At 42.2% G+C, this 21336-nt stretch overlaps 3 protein-coding genes across 3 annotated transcripts; 1 reads left to right on the forward strand and 2 right to left on the reverse strand.

Moving 5' to 3' along the window:
* Positions 1–436: 436 nt before the first annotated feature.
* On the reverse strand, positions 437–5419 carry PKNH_0834600 (zinc finger protein, putative; the record flags this gene model as incomplete). The annotated part of the gene is made up of 1 exon (XM_002258928.1): positions 437–5419. The coding sequence occupies one exon, from the start codon at positions 5417–5419 to the stop codon at positions 437–439; it is 4983 nt and encodes a 1660-aa protein (XP_002258964.1).
* Positions 5420–6498: 1079 nt separating this feature from the next.
* PKNH_0834700 (DNA polymerase delta small subunit, putative) lies at positions 6499–7932 on the reverse strand (the record flags this gene model as incomplete). Its single annotated transcript, XM_002258929.1, has 1 exon — positions 6499–7932. The coding sequence occupies one exon, from the start codon at positions 7930–7932 to the stop codon at positions 6499–6501; it is 1434 nt and encodes a 477-aa protein (XP_002258965.1).
* Positions 7933–9703: 1771 nt separating this feature from the next.
* PKNH_0834800 (conserved Plasmodium protein, unknown function) lies at positions 9704–21138 on the forward strand (the record flags this gene model as incomplete). Its single annotated transcript, XM_039114023.1, has 3 exons — positions 9704–10643; positions 10789–14947; positions 15078–21138. 3 exons carry the CDS (start codon positions 9704–9706, stop codon positions 21136–21138), a joined length of 11160 nt encoding a protein of 3719 aa, XP_038969654.1.
* Between the last annotated feature and the right edge of the window lie 198 nt (positions 21139–21336).

Here is a 21336-nt window from a genome sequence, read left to right on the forward strand (position 1 = left end):
TAATACATGTGCTAATACATGTGCTAATACATGCGCTAATACATGTGCTAATACATGCACTAACACATGCGCATAAATGGCGAAATCAATGTACGTCGTCGCCATCCGCATAAAGCTACATGCGGAAAATGGACACTAAGATTTTTTCTTCCCATTCGTTAAGGAGCCCTCTTCAGTACATTCTGCGTGTGCCAAGTGCTCAACACGAAAAAAAAAAAAAAAAAAAAAAAAAAAAAAAAAAAAAAAAAAAAACTCAGACGTAAATTCAAATTCAAATTCAAACTATAAAATGCATTCCAAACGCGAAGTAACATGCGAACGCTTGGGACAGACCCACCAAGAGGGGTACAGCGGGTGAAGACCCTTGGGACATGGTACCGCCCGTTCCTCCCTTCGCGTAGGCGAACATAGTAATCGCGAAATTCTCTTTCCACCCTTAAGAACCCAACCTTTTACTTCCGATCTGGCTCATCACCCGATTTATTACGCTCTCAGGGATGTCCCCCCCTGGTGCCAGTTCCTCTTGAAGCGTCTTGAGGCGAGCCATGGGTTCAGAAGTGGAAACCATAGAAGTACATACACTGTCTTTATTTTTTTTTCGCTTTGGAGGCGGGGTTTTGTGCCTCTCCTCCTTTTTCAACCTCAATCTTCCTGTACCACTTCTCATTCTCCCTTTCTCGGTTTCCGTACCATGGATAATTCTTGCTCCCCCTTTGACATGAACAGATGTTGGCTTCAAAATTACATTAATGTTCGATGTAGCTGCGTGGTTATCCATCCGTGTTGATGTTCCCTCCGTTATGTTCGCTTCTTCCCGAGGAAGTTCCTCCATTAGGGAAGGCTTCCCACAGTTTTTGTCATGTACCTGTGAGTGTGCCCCTTTCTGGATTTGTTCACCTGTGTCCACTCTCTTCGGAGACACTTCTCCATTGGCGTCTCGACTGCTTATAACCTCCCCCGAGGTAGCCCATTCAACTTCATTCAAATCCTCCTTGTTACTTCCCCCCCGTTGGTCGCTTAGCACGTTATGAATTTTGCTTTTCTTCTGGAAATCCTCCATGGAAAAACCTGAACATTGGAAGGGCACTTTTGCATTCATCTCTCCCACGGGAAGGCACTCCTTTTCTGATTTGTCCATTTTTCTCAGGAGATCCATCATCTCTGGTGTAGTACGCACAGAGGAAAGGTCTTCATCCATAATCAGACCACCCCCCTTCTGATCACCATATGTAGTGATGCTTTCCCCTTTATTCGCACCACATGGTTGGTTCACCCCTGCCACGTTTTCCCTCCTCACACCGCTAATCAGTTCTCTCTTACTGTTTCCATAGTTAGCGGGCGAATGGACAATTCCATTCATGGGGGTGCCACCAATGAGGTACTCCCCATCAGAGTAAACCATACTGAAGCGTTCTCCGTTTGGTTCTCCGTTTCGCTCTCCGTTTGGTTGACTCTTTGGATCTTCATTACCTGTTTTATGGTCCTGTCGATTCACCCGTCCAGGAGTGTCATTTCTTTGAGTTTTCTCCGCTTCCCCCTCGTTATGACCAAACAATGTTTTCTCCACTTTCGTTCCAACCTTCGTGAGGGTCAGTCTCCCATCAGTCAGGCATTTTGCCTTACAGTACATGTCTGTTCTGGTAGCTGACTCAGCACCTACTTTGTGCGAACTACCATTCATATTCTTTGCCGAATCCAATCGGCCCAGGAACTTGGTAAGTCCCTCATTTTTCAATAACTCTCCCATTTTGGCAAATTTCTCCTTCAGGTTGCTCATTTTTGTATCTCCCCCCTTCATTTCTTCGTCCTTGTGATGAAGAAAGTGCATAGAGTGCCCACCCTGTATGACCCCTAAATCTGTGTATTGCTTCCTATTCGATAGTGACGTACCAGTCGAATTAAGAACCGACTTATCCATTCTATCAATTTCATCCTTGTGGGGTTCTACTTTCCTGATCCCATTACAAGCATCTACGTCCCCTTCTATCTCGAGATGATTTTCCACATGGAGACTCCTTAAGATAAGACCATTTTTCAGTCCAGATTTGTCTCTATAGTTCTCCATCGTGCTAACATTAAAAATGCTCGACCCATGATCACCGTTGCGCCTTTCAACCAAGTGTTCATTCGTCTGCTCTCCAACGTTCGTGCGTTCTTCAACAAGTAGACTACCAACTGGAATGACCCCCCCAAGTACATTCCGCCCGAGTATACTTCCCCCGTGTGCATCTCCTTCCGAGTAACAACCCGTATAGGTACCTACACTCCCCCCCTTCATGACATCTACCCCATTGCTATACATCCCCGCAGTGTAGTCCCCATGGGAAAAATTAGAGCCCACATTCAGCGCCATAAAGTGTTGTTCCTCATGCACTAAATTAGGCTTCACACTATTGATGTTTACATCTGGTGGATTTGTATTTTTCCATTTCGGATGAACCCCCCCCACCATGGTGTGTACTCTCCCTGTCTTCACTCCTTTCTGTGCAGACGCCTCCCCCCGGGGAATGTCCCTTTGCTGTTTCCTTTGAGGTTGTTCCACAGAGGTTATATTACCCTCACTTGAGTGCACGATTTTTAATCCCTCTCCTAATTGATCCTCCCGCAGCGCACTTGTATCAAGGGAAAATGGGTTCATGGATTCTGTACTATTAGATTCAGCACACATGTTCTTCTTGCAATCGACTAGTGCCATCTGGTCATTCGAATCGGATAAGTTTATCTGTCCAGGTATAAGCTCCTCAATTTTATACCTCTTCACATTCTCCCTATAGGCGGGGTCATCCATGCCATCGTAATAGTAGAGAAGGCTAGAGTCCCTCATGAACCCATCATAATTGTAATTATCGGTGTCCCTATTTTGCACCGTTTCGAGACTGTCCTTTTCCACCTCCAAGCGATTCTCTTTAGACTCCTCTCCCACGGAGAACACAACTGGTTGTTCTGTCAAATTGGCCGCCATGTGCTTGTACACTGAGTTTACATTCTTGTGGTGGAAATTAAACATGCTATTATTCATATTTATCTTTGGATGGAATGAAGGGATCAGTGCAGATATCTTCTTCTCCTTTTTAAGACTCATCAACGTGTTAAACAGGTTATTAACATCGCTCTCTTTCTTAGCCGTTAAGAGCCAGTAACCACACAAATCCCTTTTTTCATTATATTCTGTAATTTCTATCCCATAAGGATGGTTCCTCTTTTCCAGTATTGTTATGTTCGTTATGTCCGGGTCAGAGAATAGCTTGACGCTCACGTTGGTGATACTCACAATAGATTCTATGTCGTTGCTGAAGTTGTTTATTTCATTCTTTGAGATGATCTGGTTATCTTCTCCAGATACATTTTTGGGAGAATCCTCAGGGAGAGGTACGTGGATAGGTAACCTACTATGGTGGTTTCCATCTGTAAAGGCATCCACACCTTTTTCCAAACTGCTTCTTCCCACCGCGCATGAGTGAGTATGAACACACAAATAAATGGAGCGCAGAGAAACTGTCCTTGCTTCCCACTTCTGATGCAGGGAATCCTTTCGCCAAAACTGTTGCTGGTAGGTTACCTCCATATTCATGTACAGATCGGTGAATGGTAAAACGTGAAAATATCGTTGCCGTCTTTTCGCATCTCCATCCACTGGTTCAACCCTATGCTTGTCGTATATCCTTTTCTGAAGTATATTTTTAAAGTGCTCAGGGTAGACAGAAATTTCACTTGTGCAATTGAAGAGCTTTTCAAACTCCCTCCGAATCTGTGCAGAGGTATTCGTAACATTTTTTTTCGCTTCTAAAACATCTACCTTCATAGATTCTACTAAAAAAGGCAAATGCTCCGACTTCATTTTGGAGTGCGGGATCTCTAGCTTCTTTTCTATGTCTATTAAATTGTCCTTCGAAAAGAAGAGACATTTGTATGATTCTAATTTTTCCACGTAGTAGTCCAGAGAAAGACCTGCATTTCGACCACTTAACTTAACCATATGTTGAAGTTCATTTTTCTTCCTCTCTAAATAGTTGTGATAGTTCATTCTCTGTTCGTCCATTTTTTTTAAAAACTCGGTGCTTCTATCCTGTACCATTTTTAGTTCTTGGTGTAATTTTTTTTTTTTTTTTTCAAGGAAGACATTCGTAATGGTGAAAGAAGCCCTTATCGACCTCTTAACATTTTTCCTCGTGATTTTTCCATACTTGTATATGTTTCTCAAAGAAGGGATTGTGTTTTTGAGGATTAGAGATTTTTTACACAAGGCTTCTAGCTTGTCATTAAGTTCTTGCTTTATTTCATTCTTTGCATCTACCAGGGTGTATATTTCGTGACTGCCGCGGATTAGTTTGAACCCCGGTTTGAGGTTCACCAGGTCGCAATCCTGGGTGCTCATCTGGGTGGTTGTTTCCACCTTTTTGTCTATGCTGACGATAGTTTGACTTGGTTGGTTTCCCCTTCTCAAAGGGTTAACATATATGGCCAGATCGACCATCTCTCTTCCGTTTTTTCCTCCCCCCAAGGAGGATGCACCAAACGGGAGAGTGGCAATCCCACTGTCTTTATTCTCGCCTACTTTATCCCCCCAGTTGGATTCATCTTCCCGCTTCTCCCTGGAGGGGTTCCTTCCATCATCCAGCTGATTCTGCACATGCACAGGGTCATTCAACAAGCAGTCAGTACATAGTAAAATATACTGACATGTTCTGCAGGCATATTTTACATATTCATTTGTGTGCACAGGACATTTCTCTCTAATTTTAACGGGGATATTATTGTCCATTTCGACTAACCATTTATCTTTCTCCTTCACGATCACGTCATTGTAGGAATAATCATTTTGGAACAACCCACTTCCGACAACATTAATAATATGATCCAGGTTATTCTTATGCAATTTAATACTGCACACTGCACACAGAAATATGTTGCACGTTTTGCAAAAGAGTGTTGATATGCTCACGAAGCAATTCATACAGGTCCTGAACTCACCCACACAAGGAGCAGTATGATTGATCTTCACATGTTTCAAAAAGTCGTTCAGATTTTTGGTACTTTCGCTCGTGTAGTGAATATCGTGCATGTTGTCCATTATATTGTACTTGTTGTTTATTTCGCCTTTTCTACACGAATTGAAAATATTTTTTTCGTGTGTTAAATTGTGAAGGTTTTCTTTGTATTTCACGAAACAGCTCATGTCCTCTCTTTCGTTTAACTGCAGGGGGAGGAGGTGTTCATTATTCTTCTGTTCATTTCGTCCATCCTGCTCCCACTTTTCACACTTTCTGTATGATCCATTTTTTCCTATATGGTTAATCAGACTTGCCCCTTCTTTCCTTTCTCGGCTGAAAAAGTTGTCTTGCTCGTGCTGGGCTGCGCCGCTCTTGCACTCGTTTGGCGCCACGAACAGGGGCTCGCGGATGAAGATTTTGTCGTTCATAGGGATGGCCTCTTCTTCGGGCAATTTTGTACATCCGTTTGTTCGATGTCCATACAATTGTGCATACCACGTGTGCTAGCACTACTTCATGTAGTATTGTGCGCACTGTTGTGTGTTATTTATTTTTTCCCCTCTCTGCGGTCTATTTCTCACTTAGAGGCCACATCGGGAGTATCGCAAACCAGACCGACCGTCTTTGTAACGCTCAGCTCGTTTTGTGAAATGCAAGTATTCCCTTCAGGAAATCGGGAAAGAAGTAAAATTTCCACGGCACACAATGATGCGTGCACGGCGAGCAACAAAATTTAGCATACCTCGCGTTTGCTCCTTTCTGAATGTATTCTTTCGCGTCTATCTATTTTTTCTTTCATACTACTGGAAAGTGAAAGCTTTGTCGATGCTTCCTTCAAGGAAATTTTTTTTTTTTTTTTTTTTTTTGCAAATTCTCTGCGCAATTGTATTTTTTCTGCCTGAATGTGCAAGGTGAAAAAAAAAAAAAAAAAAAAAAAAAATCGTCACATTGGGGAGAATTATTCTATTGCCGCGTTATTGCATGAACCGTTCATGTGAATATTACCAATTTGTGTATTTTTTTTTTTTTTTTTTTTTTTTTGTCAAATGGCTAGCTGCTTTCACTTTTATGATAAAAAATGAAAAGGGATACATTTGTTTTGAGCCAGTTCGTATGAAAGTGTCTCCCTGATGGAATGGGGAATCCCCGCTTGGGATTTGCATACGTCGTAAGGTTGCGAAGGACGCACAGTTGCAAAAAAAACTCGCGGTTTCTATTTCAAGGGAAAGTAATTTTAATAAGATCACGGTTGTTAAAAATGTGTGCTGGGAAAAATGAATGAGGTACGGGAAGGATCAAAGAGCAAATATTTGGTGGGCGAAACCTTGACATGTGTAATAATATCTCAAAAGGGGGAGAAAACAGGAAGAAAACAAAAAGATCGGCGTGTCGTGTGAACTTCAAATAAATGGGTTAAGGAGGAGAAAAAATACATAAAACACATATATGCATATATATATATGTGTGTAATGCGCGCACCGCAACGTGTCTTCTCCACTTGTGCATGCTACTTCCCCACGTCGAAGGTCAAGGTTACGTGTTGCATATTCCTGATGTTAACAAGCAGCGCCTTGGGGGTGACGTCGAAGCTCGGCAGGCAAACCAGAAGTGGAAGCTTCTTCTCTTCGTGCATGTACTGCACCTCGAGCTCCGTACAATTCCCATTAACAAAAATGTGGGGATACTTATCATCGTCCTGTAAACAGAAGGGGTCCTGGTCTACGAACGGATAGCACCCCAGAGTGTCTGGACAGGTGGGAGATAAAATACGACTCTTGGCAATCATCCTTAATGCATCCAGTGGAGAATTTTTTGAGTAAGAAACGATATTGTTAACAGGTTCACCAGACATGCAACATACGTTTACATTGTCGATGGAGAAAAGGTAGGGGTTAGTGACGCACTGAAAGGAGCTGTAATTTCTAGAAGTTTTAAAAAATAAGTTTGGAAAGGGTTGTTGTGGCAGTATGGCATCAGTGGGGTCATTCTCACCAGGCATTAAATCCACAAATACACCTGGACAGAGAGAAGCAAGGAACATATCAAATGTTTTCATGTCTTTTTCATCGCTACCAACATTGCGAAGACAGTTACCAACCATAACTACCCTGATAAGTTTCTCAGATAAGTCCTTATCTCCATATAATCCTAATATAAAATCCTTCAATAAAGATGTGTTATTTACATTTCCGTTTCGTTCACTTATGTGCACCCCCGAGACGAACATGATATATTTATCGTCATCGCTAATGCACCTCGGAACTTCTAATTTTGGTACATATGCATAAATGAGTTCATCCACATATAGGGAGCCATTGCTCATGCCACTTCCTTTTATAATAACTGTCAATCCCGTTACATAATGGTCGCTGTTAATATTTCCTTCTAGTTTTAACCTTGCCGTTTCATCTTCCAGAAATAGGACATCTTCATCGTGCGAGTAGTTCACTACGATATCTTCCGTTTCGTTGATTTCGCTGATGTACTCATTTAGGATAGAGGGTCGCAGTTCCATTTTTTTGAACAGGGTACCTATGCAGTAGCAATTTTCATTTGCCTTAATTTCTTTTAAGTAGTGGAGTAGCGAGTACTCTTTGCCACCTCCTCCAGCGAAGCCCTTAACGATTTCCCCACCTTCGCGCTTAACTTTGGAGTCCAGCTCTACCTCGACCTTACCATTTACCTGACTCTTTATCTGATGGCTAGCCCAACCGCTACCTTGGGCTAACCGCTCCACCGTCTTCACCAGAAGCCCCTTCATCGCCTTGGTTCGCGCGCTATAAATTTCGCAGTACTGCTGCGTGTAGGTTGCCTTGCTAATGACGAACCCCTTGGAATGGTTCTCATAATTGTAATGCTCCTTCTTGATCTTCTTTTGCAGGGGGGAGTTGCCGTCATCCCCGAAGTCGGGCTTGGCGCGCTTGCTCGCGTCTTCGCTCATAGTATTTGTGTGGGGGGGAATTCGTTCAGTTGTTCAGTCGGTCAGTCGTTCAGTCGTTCAGTCGTTCAGTCGTTCAGTCGGTCAGTCGTTCAGTCGTTCAGTCGTTCAGTCGTTCAGTCGGTCAGTCGGTCAGTCGGTCAGTCGGTCAGTCGATCAGTCGTTCAGGCGATGCGACTATGTCTGAGCGGAGCGCTCCGTTCGGATAGAACCTTCCAACTAACCCTTATTTGTTTCGTACGTAGGCACACACACTTGCATGCCTGTGGGGGAATTACCGTTTGTAACCGTACGGAAGTATATGATCGTGTAAACGTGTAATCCTCTGGAGGCGCAATCTTACATAGTACACATTTTTGAGGGTGCACGTATAGGAATAAGCAATCTTCACGCGAACAAAACTTTGCGCGTTCAACTTTCTCGCTTTTCCTGAATATCTGGGAAGAAGAAAAAAAAAAAAAAAAAAAAAAAAAAAAATGCAGATGGAGGGAAACGCAAACAAAAAAAGAGTGTTAATAGTGATTCCTATTCCGATGCTGTTGCGTATCGTGGGTGGAGGCGTTTGCATCTGGAAAGGGAGGAACCGCTCCGCATGAGAGCACGCAGATACGCATGCATGCTTGTGTGAGGCACTAGGCAACGTGCGCTTTCTCCTCCGGCTTCCTTCTCCACTCCATTGTGGAAGGGGTTCTGTGTTGCTGTGTCATACTTGGGGGGGAGGAGTGCACCTTTGGTGTGTTAGTGGAAAAAACACAAGTAAGGAACTGTCCGGGGGGGGTATAACTCGGAATGGTTCATCCTCGCGAGCGATGTAATATAAAAAGGATATTCACCGCAAGGGGAATATGTAATTCCACATGGACGGAAAAAAAAAAAAATAATAATAAAATAAAATAAAAACATACCATCGAGGTAGGAACTTTTTACCAAGTTAAATATAGGATTTAACATATTTAAAAGGGGGGAAGGCTCCTTGGACATAGAGGAGCTTTCTGGTGCAAAGTCTCCCTTTTCCATAAGTGTGGACGTAGCGAGTGCAAAAAGATTTTCGCCTGCGCTATACATATGCGTGTGGACAGCTAAAAAAAAAAAAAAAAAAAAAAAAAAGAACCTATACGGGTCGGTTCTTCTCTCCTGATTATTTTTTTTTTTTTTTTTTTTTTTTTATATCCCTATCGATGTGGCTTCCCCCCCCAAAATAATGATTCTTTGAAAGCTTCAAAAAGGACGAAAAAAAAAAAAAAAAATTGGAAAAGGCATACACTTGGTAAAGGACAAATGCCAAACGTACGATTCCTACGTGTAGGGAAAAAGAGTAAATAAAAAAAAAAAAAAAAAAAAAAAAAAACACATGGTCTCCAACATTGTGTGTCTAAAAGCTTTTGTGGTATGCACCCCTCCAAACGGAAAAGAAAAAAAAAAAATTATCACATTAGCTACCTCTATTCCTATAGGTATGGAAACAAGGTGGGTATTCCTTCCTTGAGAATCCAAGTGATGTCCATTCTTATGACCATATCCCCTTTTTTCAAGTGGGGGTCATCATCACAATGAGCGCAGGACACTATTCCGCCAACGGTGCACTCCTTTTGTATTCTTCACAGTGGAGGATAGACACACAACACGGGGTAGTGGTTGATCAATTCATGTATGCGGGAGAGTAACTTCCATTTGGTTGTCTTCTGTCCCTCTCCATGTATAGGTGTTGAATACGAATGAAAGGATAACCTCGATAAGGATGCGTACACCATAAAAAAAAGGTTTTGTCCGCACCATGGCTAACAACTTTTCTGAACTATTTCCCGCTGACGCCAACACAGACAATCTGAGAGAGTACCTAAACCAGGGGGATATCAAATTCGAAAATGAAGATTTGAAAAGAGAAAGAGAACAAATAAAAAACGATCCAGAGTTCGTGCACTGTGTAAAGAACATATGGACAAACGTACTTAACAAATCCATCGATGGGAAATTTAGCAAGGTGGAGTATTTTAAAATCATGATAAGGATTTGTAAAGTTCTAATACCTCAATTTGAAATAAAGGAAGTTGTAAAAATAGTAAGTGATGAATGGAACAATGACTGTAAGGGGAATAAGTACCTAAATTTCGAATCTTTTTTTAATGCGTTTTTTGAACTAGCGGATATTTGGACTCCGACAATAAATGCTATGGATTATGCTCATTTTCTGAAGACTCTATTTTATAGAATTACGTTTATTGAAATTAGAAAAAAAAATGGAGAAATTGTAAAAAAGAAACCTGTCATTATGATACATTTTAGGAGAAAGGAAAATATGAAAAAGCCAAAACTCTCCCTTTTTGAGAACCCAATTTTGGGTTTTAAAAATGAACAGAATCAAGATGATAAATGCAACAGCTTTATTAAAAATATGAAATCTATAAAAAAGCTATCCACACAAGTAGAACAATTTAAAAAAGAATTCACAAAACGATTTAGCGATAGCTATAAAATTCAGGAATCCTTCCTTTACGATGATGATTTGGACACACAGGACATCGTGGGTCAACACTTGTTTGAAAATTTACTTAACAATAGAAATGATGGTTCGTATTTACAGAGAAATATTGTTTTACTTGATGTAGATGATATAAATCCTCTAGAATATCTTGATGAGGTGGACTCCTCCCCAGGGGAGCACACGCGCGATAGCACCTACTCCCTCAGTAAGGATGACAGGCTCTCTTCAACGGGTAAGCGGAAACGCACAAAAGGAGAGGAATATTTAGATGAGGGGGTAATTATGTAGAGGTCCCTCTCTCTGTGTGGGACATCGCACCACTGGATCTATCATATACTACACACAACTGATACTCTCCCCACAAAAAAACATTACAGAGAAAGGACGGATCTATCACACTTCAAAAAGGACAAATGAACAGAAGAACCAACTGAAAGATGATTTAAGGGAAGAAGAAAAGTTTTTTTCCAACGAAGCGATAGACCAGTCTCATTCAGGCATTGAGTCCAAGATAAGAAAAAGGAACACCTTCACCTTCGCACTGAAAAGGGATATGCAGAATTCGGAAGATGAGGGCATGGAGAAAGGAAGGAGGAAGACAGAGGGATCTGTACCAGACGGAAAGTACGTACTGGAGGAGTTTCAGGAGAGAAGCAAAAGGCCAGGCATGGATCAAGCCAATGTAGTGGACAAAGCGGATGAATCGATCAAATCGGATGAAGCGACCAAATCGGATGAAGCAACCAAATCGGATGAAGCGATCAAATCGGATGAAGCGAAAAGGGTCAGCGCCGATGAAGGGAAGGAAAGAAGCGCCTTGGAGAGCTCCCTCCTGATTGACGGAATTAATTTTTCTGAATTCACCAAGGAGTGCAAAATTGTAGATTTGAATGAACACGAGGGGGGTGGCTCTTTCCATGGAAAAGACACAGATGCAGAGGGGAGAAACCTTTTGAGTGATCTGGTACCGACGGAGCAAAGACACTTCCTACGGCTGGACTCAAATCTGGATTTAGATGAAGAGACACTTAGGAAGGAATTCCGGGGAGAATTCCTTCACCTTGGCCAAGGGGAGGATTATCAAGAGGGGAAAACGGAAGGACAGACGAAAGGACAAACGGAAGGGCAAACGGAAGGGCAAACGGAAGGGCAAACGGAAGGGCAAACGGAAGGACAAACGGAAGGGCAAACGGAAGGGCAAACGAAAGGAGAGTCGGAAGAGAAATCGGAAGAAAAATTGAAAGGAAAATCAAATGGCGAAGGGGAAAGTGACATGGAGGGCAACTCAAAGGATGATCTGAGTAGGGGTAACCCCTTGGAAAGCTCCACACAAGGGAAAGGGAAGAAGAAGGCTCAAGGGGGTGGCACTCAGGGAGAAGAAGTAGTGGAGGGAGATATAGACGTATCCTCTGAAAAAGGAAAAGAAGGTGGCAAGTTTAGTGAAGGTGAGAAGGACGCCCTTCCAGGTGATGGTGTTGGTGGTGATGGTGTTGGTGTTGGTGCTGATGGTGGTGGTGATGTTGTTGGTGCTGATGGTGTTGGTGGTGAAGTGTTAACCGAAAGAGGGAAAGGCGACGCCGCTGCAGAGGAAGAAGCCTCACATGCGAATGAACATAAAGATGAGTCTGACAAATCGGTGGTGCAAAATAGAGACGAAGAAAAAGGAAGTCCTACTAAAAGCGGAGGTGTTGAAAAGGAAGAAGCTAAGGATGAGCCGAACGGGTCAGATGAAGAATACTTGGATGCACTGAGAAGTAACTTGACATTAGCGGGAGTGGAGGGGGGAGAGCAGGACAAGATGAGCACGCCTAACGACGAAGGAGCAGGTAGATCGAAAAAATCAGTAGATCTTCTTAAGGCTAAAAACTACCTAGAAAATGAGAAAAGAACTCTGGAGGAACTAAAACAGGAGAAGGACAAATTTAAGAAGGAGAAAAAAAACGATGCATGCCTGGGGGAGCTGCTAGACGAGAGTCGGACCAACCTGGACAAACAACCGAGCGTGAATGACATGGAAGGTATAGCTAAGGGAAAGAAGATTCTCCTTGGAGATGAATCAATCGACTCCACTTTCAATATAAAAGACATTTCTTTTGATGATAAATTGGATATGGAGGAGAGGAGGAAGGAAGAGGAGGAGAAGCTAGAACGAGGGGATAACATTGAACATGAGGAGGATACAATAAAGCGGGGAGGTAGTACTGAACACGGGGGGGAGGGAACCGAAGAGGAAAGTATACAACTGAACGAACAAAGGGAGCTCTTCCAAACGGTGAATAAAGACATGGAAAATAAAATGGATTCCTACAAAGGAAACGTTGATATTTTCATGAAGAAGATGAAAAGGAGGAGCACATGCAAGGGGGAGATGATAGGCGAGAAAGGAGGGGAGGGGGTGATGGATGAGCAGGTGCATCGAACGAATTCTGCTGAGCAGTCAGAAGAAGAAGACACAGGATGGGAGGATGAACCCGGAGACGGAGATTCCCAAGTGAACGGTTTCGGAAGTACCGATAGCCAAGGGGATACGAACATTTCCAAGACAAAGGAAGAATTGCTCCACAGTTTGGATATTAAGAAAGACATGTATGAAAGGAGCAAAAATGAAAAAAGCGAGACCTCCCCCTTGGATATAAAAACGACTTTCAATGAAATGGAAAAAATATTAAACGAGGTAATAATTCAAAGTGAGGTAGCCATTTTGAGAAAGGACCAGCAAGAACCCATAATAACAACAGATCCCCCAAGTGAAGAATCGAAATTGGTTGATGAAGAAATTGAGCATGACCTCGTGAAGGACATAATACGTAACGAAGATGTTGTAAGAAGTATTTTGTTTGATGATGAACAAGTGGAGAGTAGTGTACATACTGGTGGGGAGAGCCAAAAGGGGGACGACGCACCCACATCACCTCGAATCGAAAACGAAGCAAAAGAAGCTTTTACAGAAGGGAAATTTCATACTGGCATAGATGAGACAGACACCATTGATGATAAGCATGATGTACAGGCTCTGGAAAGGTTTAACATACCATGTGTTGAGAGAGAATTGGAGAACCATCCCGATGAAGAGGAAGGTGCGTCTTTGGAGAGGAGTGGAAATAGCGGTGGAAAGGATGACATGGTCGACCAGCCAGGTGGAACGAAACGTGAGTCGCTAGAGAGGAGGAAATGGGACAGAGCAGACGGGGAAACCATGAAGGAGGAAATGTCTACAGAACGGGTCATGAAGGAAGTGGAGACAACTGAACAGATTATCGGAAAAGTAGAGGTTACAGAATCAACCATGAAAGAAATGGAGAAACCAGGAAGAACCAACAAGCATGTGGAGGATACAGAACGAGACTTGAAAGAAGTTAAGAGAAATGAGATTTTCATCGAAGAAATGGATTCTACAGAAGGGGCCATGAAGGAGGAGGGGTCTCCACAAGGGGAATTGAAAGAAGTGGAGTCTACAGAAACGAACGCCAAAGAAATGAACCCCCCTGGAGAGACCATGAAGGGGGAGGCATCTCCTGAACAAGGAGGAGAGGGAGGTATCTCCGGGGGAGGCATCACCGCGGAAGGTTCCACCGGAGGTGCACCGGTAGTGCAAGAACTAACTGGGGGAGCAACGGATGAGGAAGTGACGAACCCTGCTGAAATGGTTATCGATTCTAAAATGGTTAACGATTCTAAAATGGTTAACGATTCTAAAATGGTTAACGATTCTAAAATGGTTACCGATTCTAAAATGGTTATTGATTCTAAAATGGTTATTGATTCTAAAATGGTTAACGATTCTAAAATGGTTATCGATTCTAAAATGGTTATCGATTCTAAAATGGATAACGCTACTGAAATGGTTAACGATTCTAAAATGGATAACGCTACTGAAATGGTTAACGATTCTAAAATGGTTAGCGATTCTAAAACGGTTATCGATTCTAAAATGGATAACGCTACTGAAATGGCTACCCCCTTGAAGAGGAAGTACCTTCTCATGGAGGATTCTCACAAAATGAGAAATTTCATCAAAATAAATAAAAGGAATAGGAAGGAAAACTTGATTATAATATCCAGACGGAGAGAAAAATACATCTACGATTTCGTCAGGAGATTAAAAATGGACCTCATAGATCCTGTTTTAGTATTAAGACGAAATGTTACTTTAGAGAGGCAGTTTTTGTCTCCACTTGGGAAGTTAATTAATGAGGATTTGAAGGATGGAAAAAGTATCGACTGTAAGAAGGTGATGGATCTAACGTTGGAATTCCTTAACAGTATCATTTGCAAAAATAATGGCTCCCTACTATACTTAACTGGGAGGTTTTTAGACTACGTTGAGTACTTCCTAAAGAAATGGAAGAAACTCTCCTCGTTGAATTATATGAATTATATGAATTTCCTAAATATGAATTGCCAAAAAAATGTAACAGAGGGGGTAGATGTGAAGAACTTCCTGGTGGAGGATAGGAACTTGATTCTCGCCAACCCTTTTAAGGACACATTCCCCCTTTTCTGTATCATTCTACGGGATCATGAGGGGGTGGGGAGGTAGGTTACTTAACTACGCCTGCTGAGGTGAACTAGTCTCTTCATTTTTATGGTGTCCTAAACGAGTGTGTGCCATGTATATGTGGAATTAGTCCACATACACCTCTCTCCAATTTGCACATCTCCGCAGGCGCGAGGAAGGTACCCATGTGGAGTGCATCTATGAGGATCTGCTGAACCTATTCCGAGGAAAGAGTTCAGAACCCGTCCAAGTGATAAACGTTCATGCGAAGGATGTACATCTAAGTGAAAATATAGGGAAATACAGAAAGGAAAAAACGAGTAACTCATCCGGTGTCACTCCTTCTGTGGGTTCTAGCGAAGAGAAAGAAGTAGACTCGGAGGAAGAAGCAGACGCGGAGGCACAAGGTGCTGAGTCGTCAGGAGAAGCTTCAGAGAGGGATTCTACAAATGAGAAGTTTGATGAAGAAGACGAACAGATGTTGCGAGTGTTGGAGAAGGAACGTCTAGCAGGTGATACTGATGCTATGGACGGTACGGGTGTTGCGAACCCGCCTGGAAATGTCGATGAGAAAGGCGTGGAGACAGAGGAGGAATGCCTAACGGTGGGGGGATCGGAGGAAAACTACCACCAAGGGGATGCCACCACGGAGGAACACAAAACGGATGAGGATAACATGGAAGAGGATAACATGGATGAGGATAACATGGATGAGGATAACACGGAGGAGAATAACACGGAGGAGGATAGCACAGAGGAAGATAGCATAGAGGATGATGAAGAATTGGATAATGATGATGGTAACGACGATAGTAGTGCCCATGATGTTGAGAGCGAAGAGGAAGAAGGCAAAGCCATCTCCCCCAGTAGAAAAAAAAGCAAAGAGAACACCGACACAAAGCAATCCCCCCGCGGAATCCTAAACGTAGAAAATATAAGTGAAAACTATTTCAGACAAATGAATAAAGAAATGTGTTACGTGTACAGGTGCGACGACCCTCAGAAATACTACAGGGATTACTATACTGACTTGAAAATGAGTATCAGTTGCATGGAGTCAGAGAGGAACATTCGTCTGCTCGTTGAGCGGATGAACGAGTTACACAAGGATGATCAACCTGGTGAAGTAGTTCACGCAGTCGAAGCAGACGAATTGACAGAAAGGAAGGAGGAAGATTTGGCTCACACTGTAGCGGAGAAGTTTGGAATCCGAATCATCCGCGTGGATATGGTTACCGAGAAGAGCACCGGAAAATTCGACAGATCGAAAGAGGACATCCTCTGGAAAATTTTCCAAATCCACATGATTAGAAATCAATTTTCTTACCATCTTAAAAATAATTTTTTCCCTTTTAAATTCTCTCCGGAGAAGGGCTCTGGCATTTTGGTGATGAATCTGAGAAGGAGGATCCGTGGGAGAGAGTTTCCATTGGAAGATACTTCCCCGGAAGATGGCATTGGAGTTGGAAAATCTAGTCGTGCAGGACGAGTTGGTGATGTCACGAAAGTTGTCTCCGGCCAAGGGGATGACGAAGACAGAGTGCCTGTCCAGTCGAGTGGCGTAGGAGATGGCTCCCTCCGACGGGACACCGTTGGACAGGACGAAGGCAAATTGGATATCGACCAAATGGATATGATAGGAGGCCTCCAAAGGAAGATGTCATTAGTAGGCCAAACGAATCTGCGCTACTACCGACACTGGGGTTCCTACTACAAGTACTGTCCCGTGACTTACATAAACGAGAGGAGGTTTGTCAAGGGAAAGAAGCAATTCATGGCGACCTACAAAAACAAAATATACTTACTGGAGAACGCTGAAAAAATGAAGGAGTTCTTGATGTACCCCCAATTTTACTCTAGCAACAAGATAAAGGAAAACATAAGCTTTACAATGGTCATTTATTTTTCCAATATGGAGGTAAAGAAAAAAGTGATGAACGTTGTTAGGAAGAGAGAGAGGATGGTGTATATCGATTTGGAGGATTATTTCAGGAGGTTCTTCCTTTCCGAGGAGGATATGGGATGCGACCCGCAAAATATAGCAGAACATGAACCACAAAAAGGGGAAGGAGAAACTTACACCAACTTAGATACCTACATGTTTGAGATCAATAGACTGGTTGAAGGAAAAACGGTATCGCCCCTCTTCATTGTCCGGTACCTATGCATGCAGATGAACAAGGCACACTCCTTCAATGTGTTCGTCCTGAGCCAAGTGGAGGATGAACTCCACGAACTTCGAGAACAATTCGAACGCGCGTTTGCGGTGAACCCTAAGGAAGAAGATTCTCCGGTTAATGATTCCATAGAAGAGGATTCCCCAGATGATGATCCGACGGATGATGATCAAACTGACGATGACCCAACAGAGGATGTTCCTACAGAGGATGTTCCTACAGAGGATACCCCTCAGAAGAAAATTTCTCTAAAGGTAGTTAAAATTAGGGCTTTGCACAGTTTACTAATAGCGCAAGGTAGATCCTGCGAATCCAGCGTCCAATTCAGCTCCTCCCTCAGCGACCTATTTAAGTGCACCACGTTGAGTGCCATAAACAGAACAATTGACAAACTAATCTGTTATATATCCAAGCAGATGCAGGAGGAAAATGGGATGTATGCCCAGGAGTTAGAAAGTCGAAGCGACACCCAGTTTGGACAACCTACCTTAGGTGGTCTACCATTGAGAGCAACCACTCAAAGTACCCACTTCATCGTAACGGGGCTACCATTGAATAGAAAGGTTTACGAATACCTAAAAAAAGTGAACATCCAAATTGACACTATCATCGCTTTTGACGTGAAAAAGCAGAAGAAACAAATGAGGGAGGATATCCATGAGGATATATTGAGAGGAACCCAGAGGGGGTACAATAATTTAAGCGATATCACATGGAGAGAAGACTCCATGTATGTTTGTAGCGAGAACTACAGAAAGGAGATTGAACGTTTGAGGAAAGAAAAGTACCATGTGCACTACCTCAAAATGGACACCGACACGAATGTTAATTATTATGCAAACAAGGTAAGGAAGTTTCTTAATCCGTACGTGCATTCCTATTATGACTATAGGGAGGTGCTGAGGGATAAGACCCTGGGAGATAAACTAAATTACTCATTCACCAATGTATACTGTCCGTACCTTGTATCGAAGCATAACTGGTTGTACAAAACTTCGAAAGGTGTGAAGGTAGTCTATGGAGGAAAGGTTCACCACCTTTCCAACATGTATAATGCATTCCATTTTTGCCAAAGCAAAGAATCTTATTCGGGAGAATTCTCCGTACCTCCCTTGAGAATGCTACTTCTAACTGATGAGGGGTGCCATTTTGAAAAGGAAATTGAGACCATTACATGCAAATTCTTTTTGCAATGTATAGACATACAGAAGGAGTTCACTAACACATTCAGACCAAGCTGTGTTTACATCCTTAAATATATTTACCTTTTCAAACTTACGGATGGAAAAAAAAGGAAGAAGAAGAACCACGTACTTGGAGATTTTATCTTTTCTTCTAACTGGCTAGCTAAATTTCATGATTGTGAAATTCACCTGAACAAGGTAGATGTAGACTACTTAGAAAACAACACAAGCTGCGTGAACCCGTCGGAGGAGTACTCACTGGAGGAAGAACAGAAAATGTTGGACTTTCTCTTTTCTCGCGTCAAGCCGTTCAACATAGTTTTGAACGTTGCCAAAATTGTTGCTATGCGAGTTGTCCTGCATAAGAAGCTCGGCAAGTGCATCATTAGGTTCGTCCACAAGGGGGGTAGTTTGTTCAAGGCGTCGTCTGCCGAGGAGGTGAAACTTTGCCTGGGAAGGAACGTGCAGGGAGGTGTACATGGAAGGGTATGTAAAGGTGATGAAGGCAACGCCCAAGTTGGCAACGACGTGTCCCTCCCCCCTGGACGTGATTCATCTGATGAGATTCCCTCCGATGGAATAACTTCCGAAAGTGACGCCAGCTCAGATGGTGATCCTTACGCCTACCTCGAGAGCAACTCAAACGTAGAAGAAGTTAAAAAAAAAATTTTTAAAAAAAACGAAAAAGAATTACTAAAAAGTAAGTACAGCTTCTTGGAAGAAAAAGTGTTAAACTCTTTTGAAAAGATTTTGAAATGCTCCCTTAGGATCCCTGAGCATGTGATTTACTTGAAGTGTGGTCTTAAAGCATCGTGGGAGAAGGCCGGCTACTTCAACGAAGGAGATCCAAGTCGGAGCAAAGGAGGAGGTGATCAGAAAAAGGAAAGAGTTACTGGAGATAACTCCACGATGGAAAAGAACGGACAAAGAAAAAAGCTATTTGCAGAAGTAGAAAAAAAACTACTCACAAAAATAAAAAAGACATCCAAGAGAAATCAGAAAATAATTAACCGATTGAAAGATAATACAAATGTGTGGTCCATCGATGTAGGAAAAATACATATCACTAAGGTGAAGGCATCCATAGAGAGCAAGCTGAGAGGCATACTCCAACATAGGAACAGTCTGTTTCATCAGATGAACCTAAGGAGGGTAGACAAAATATGGGCCCAGTTTTTAAAAAAAAATAATTACGCGAAATTATCAAATTTTTATTACTACTCTCCAGTCAATATCGATAGTATTGTGGATATAGACACGGAGCACATCCTTCTGTACAACTCGTTTCTATTTTACTTCAAAACGGAGGAGGAGCTAGACATATTTAGTAAGAACCCCATTCGTTATTTGACACAGATGAAACCAGATCCCTTCTTTGTCCTCCCCTTCGTCCTTATTTACTCGGATATAAATATGGAGGTCTTGTATGATGAGCTGGTGAGGAGCACAAAATGTGCGGTGATCCACTGGAAAAATTTACTCTCCTTCGGTTTTCAAATCGAGAAATTTAAACAACTTATACAGACCAAACATTTGACCGATGCAGACATAATGGAACTCCTGCGCATTCGGATGAACCAATACGATGTCCTTGCTCATGGGTGCATCCTGTGCAACATACCCAATAGCAAATTCCAACTGAGCTATCTACTTAAGGAGAAAAAAATCCCCCACTTGATTTTTATATTGCACAAGGGAGAGAAGCGTTCCCGAGTGGGAGGAGGATACTCTGAAAATGCCGCCTCTCAAACAATAGGACAAAATTATAAGGAGAGAAGAAGGTACACCCCCCCTCGCAGTGAAGGAACGTTTCCACAGTACTACCCATTTGTGAAGTACATTGAGCAGATCTTCAAGCCAAAATATAATAATGTGATCCACGTAGAACACACGAACGTATGGAAAATGAAGTGCAAACTGACGAACGATATAGAGAAGACAATAGAAAACTACCAAAGGTACAACCGATACAAGTATAACCACAAGACGGCCTACTTCAAAGGGTTCAATATTGAAGAAAAGGAAAATTACGAACAGGAAATAAAGTTTGATAATTACTGTTTAGTAACCTATAAGAACAAAAACATTTTAAAAAAGTGCAACATATTGGATCACTACACAGTGAACCATGACGGTTGCTTCTACTTAGTGAGTAGTCACGACGAGGTGGTTGCGTTTGAGAAGAACCCCACGGAATTCACAGCTATTGAGAAACCATTGGCTACATTCGAAAAAGTGGATCAAGTGGATGAAAATGAAAAGATAGAAAATGAAGGCTTCTGCTTGGTGAGCTTGAGAGACCAAAACAATTTCGTCAAGGGAAATAAACAATACTGCATAAAGTACCAGGAAAAGCTTTACCTATTCGAAAATGAAGAAAAAATGGAAAAGTTTGTGAGTAATCATGAGGACTACTTAAACAATCAAAACATTTTCGAAATTATTTTTGAAAAAATGAAAAACCAAAATGATGTTACTACAATGGTTTATCTAAAGACATATTTGTATGACATTCTGTGTGAGGCGCTTTACCAGTTGGGCAAACACAGACCGCTCTATCCGGGACTGAGCGTAAAGCTGAGTGCCATTAAATTTCTGGCTTTCTTCTTCTACAAGGAAAATAAGCTCTTTTCAGCTCCCCTGCGGAGATCTTATGAGAAGAACTTCCTCTCCTTCCTAAGTGACTGTCAAATACCCATACATATACAGAAGCTCAGGGAGAAGTTTCAGACCACCTGTACGAGCAGAAACCAGGACATACGAAAGCCCACCAAGAAGTGGACCAAGCGGGACGTGGAGAAATACGAAACGTTCATAAATCTATATGATAAAATATTGTACTCGCAGAAGAGGACACGGACTGATTGATGTGTGCGAGCGATGGTCAAGCCATTGTCATGTGTTTGCTTCTTTGCTTCTTTGTGTGTGTGTGTGTTTTTTTTTTTTTTTTTTTTTTTTTTTCATGTTCATATTTTTTTGCACCTTCTTATGAACGGCAAGGCGATTTCGAAGTTGCTGCGTGGAACAAATTTCGATTAAGTGGAAACAAAAAAAAAAAAAAAAAAA

This window comes from Plasmodium knowlesi (assembly GCF_000006355.2).
Source record: "Plasmodium knowlesi strain H genome assembly, chromosome: 8".
Classification (NCBI taxonomy): domain Eukaryota; phylum Apicomplexa; class Aconoidasida; order Haemosporida; family Plasmodiidae; genus Plasmodium; species Plasmodium knowlesi.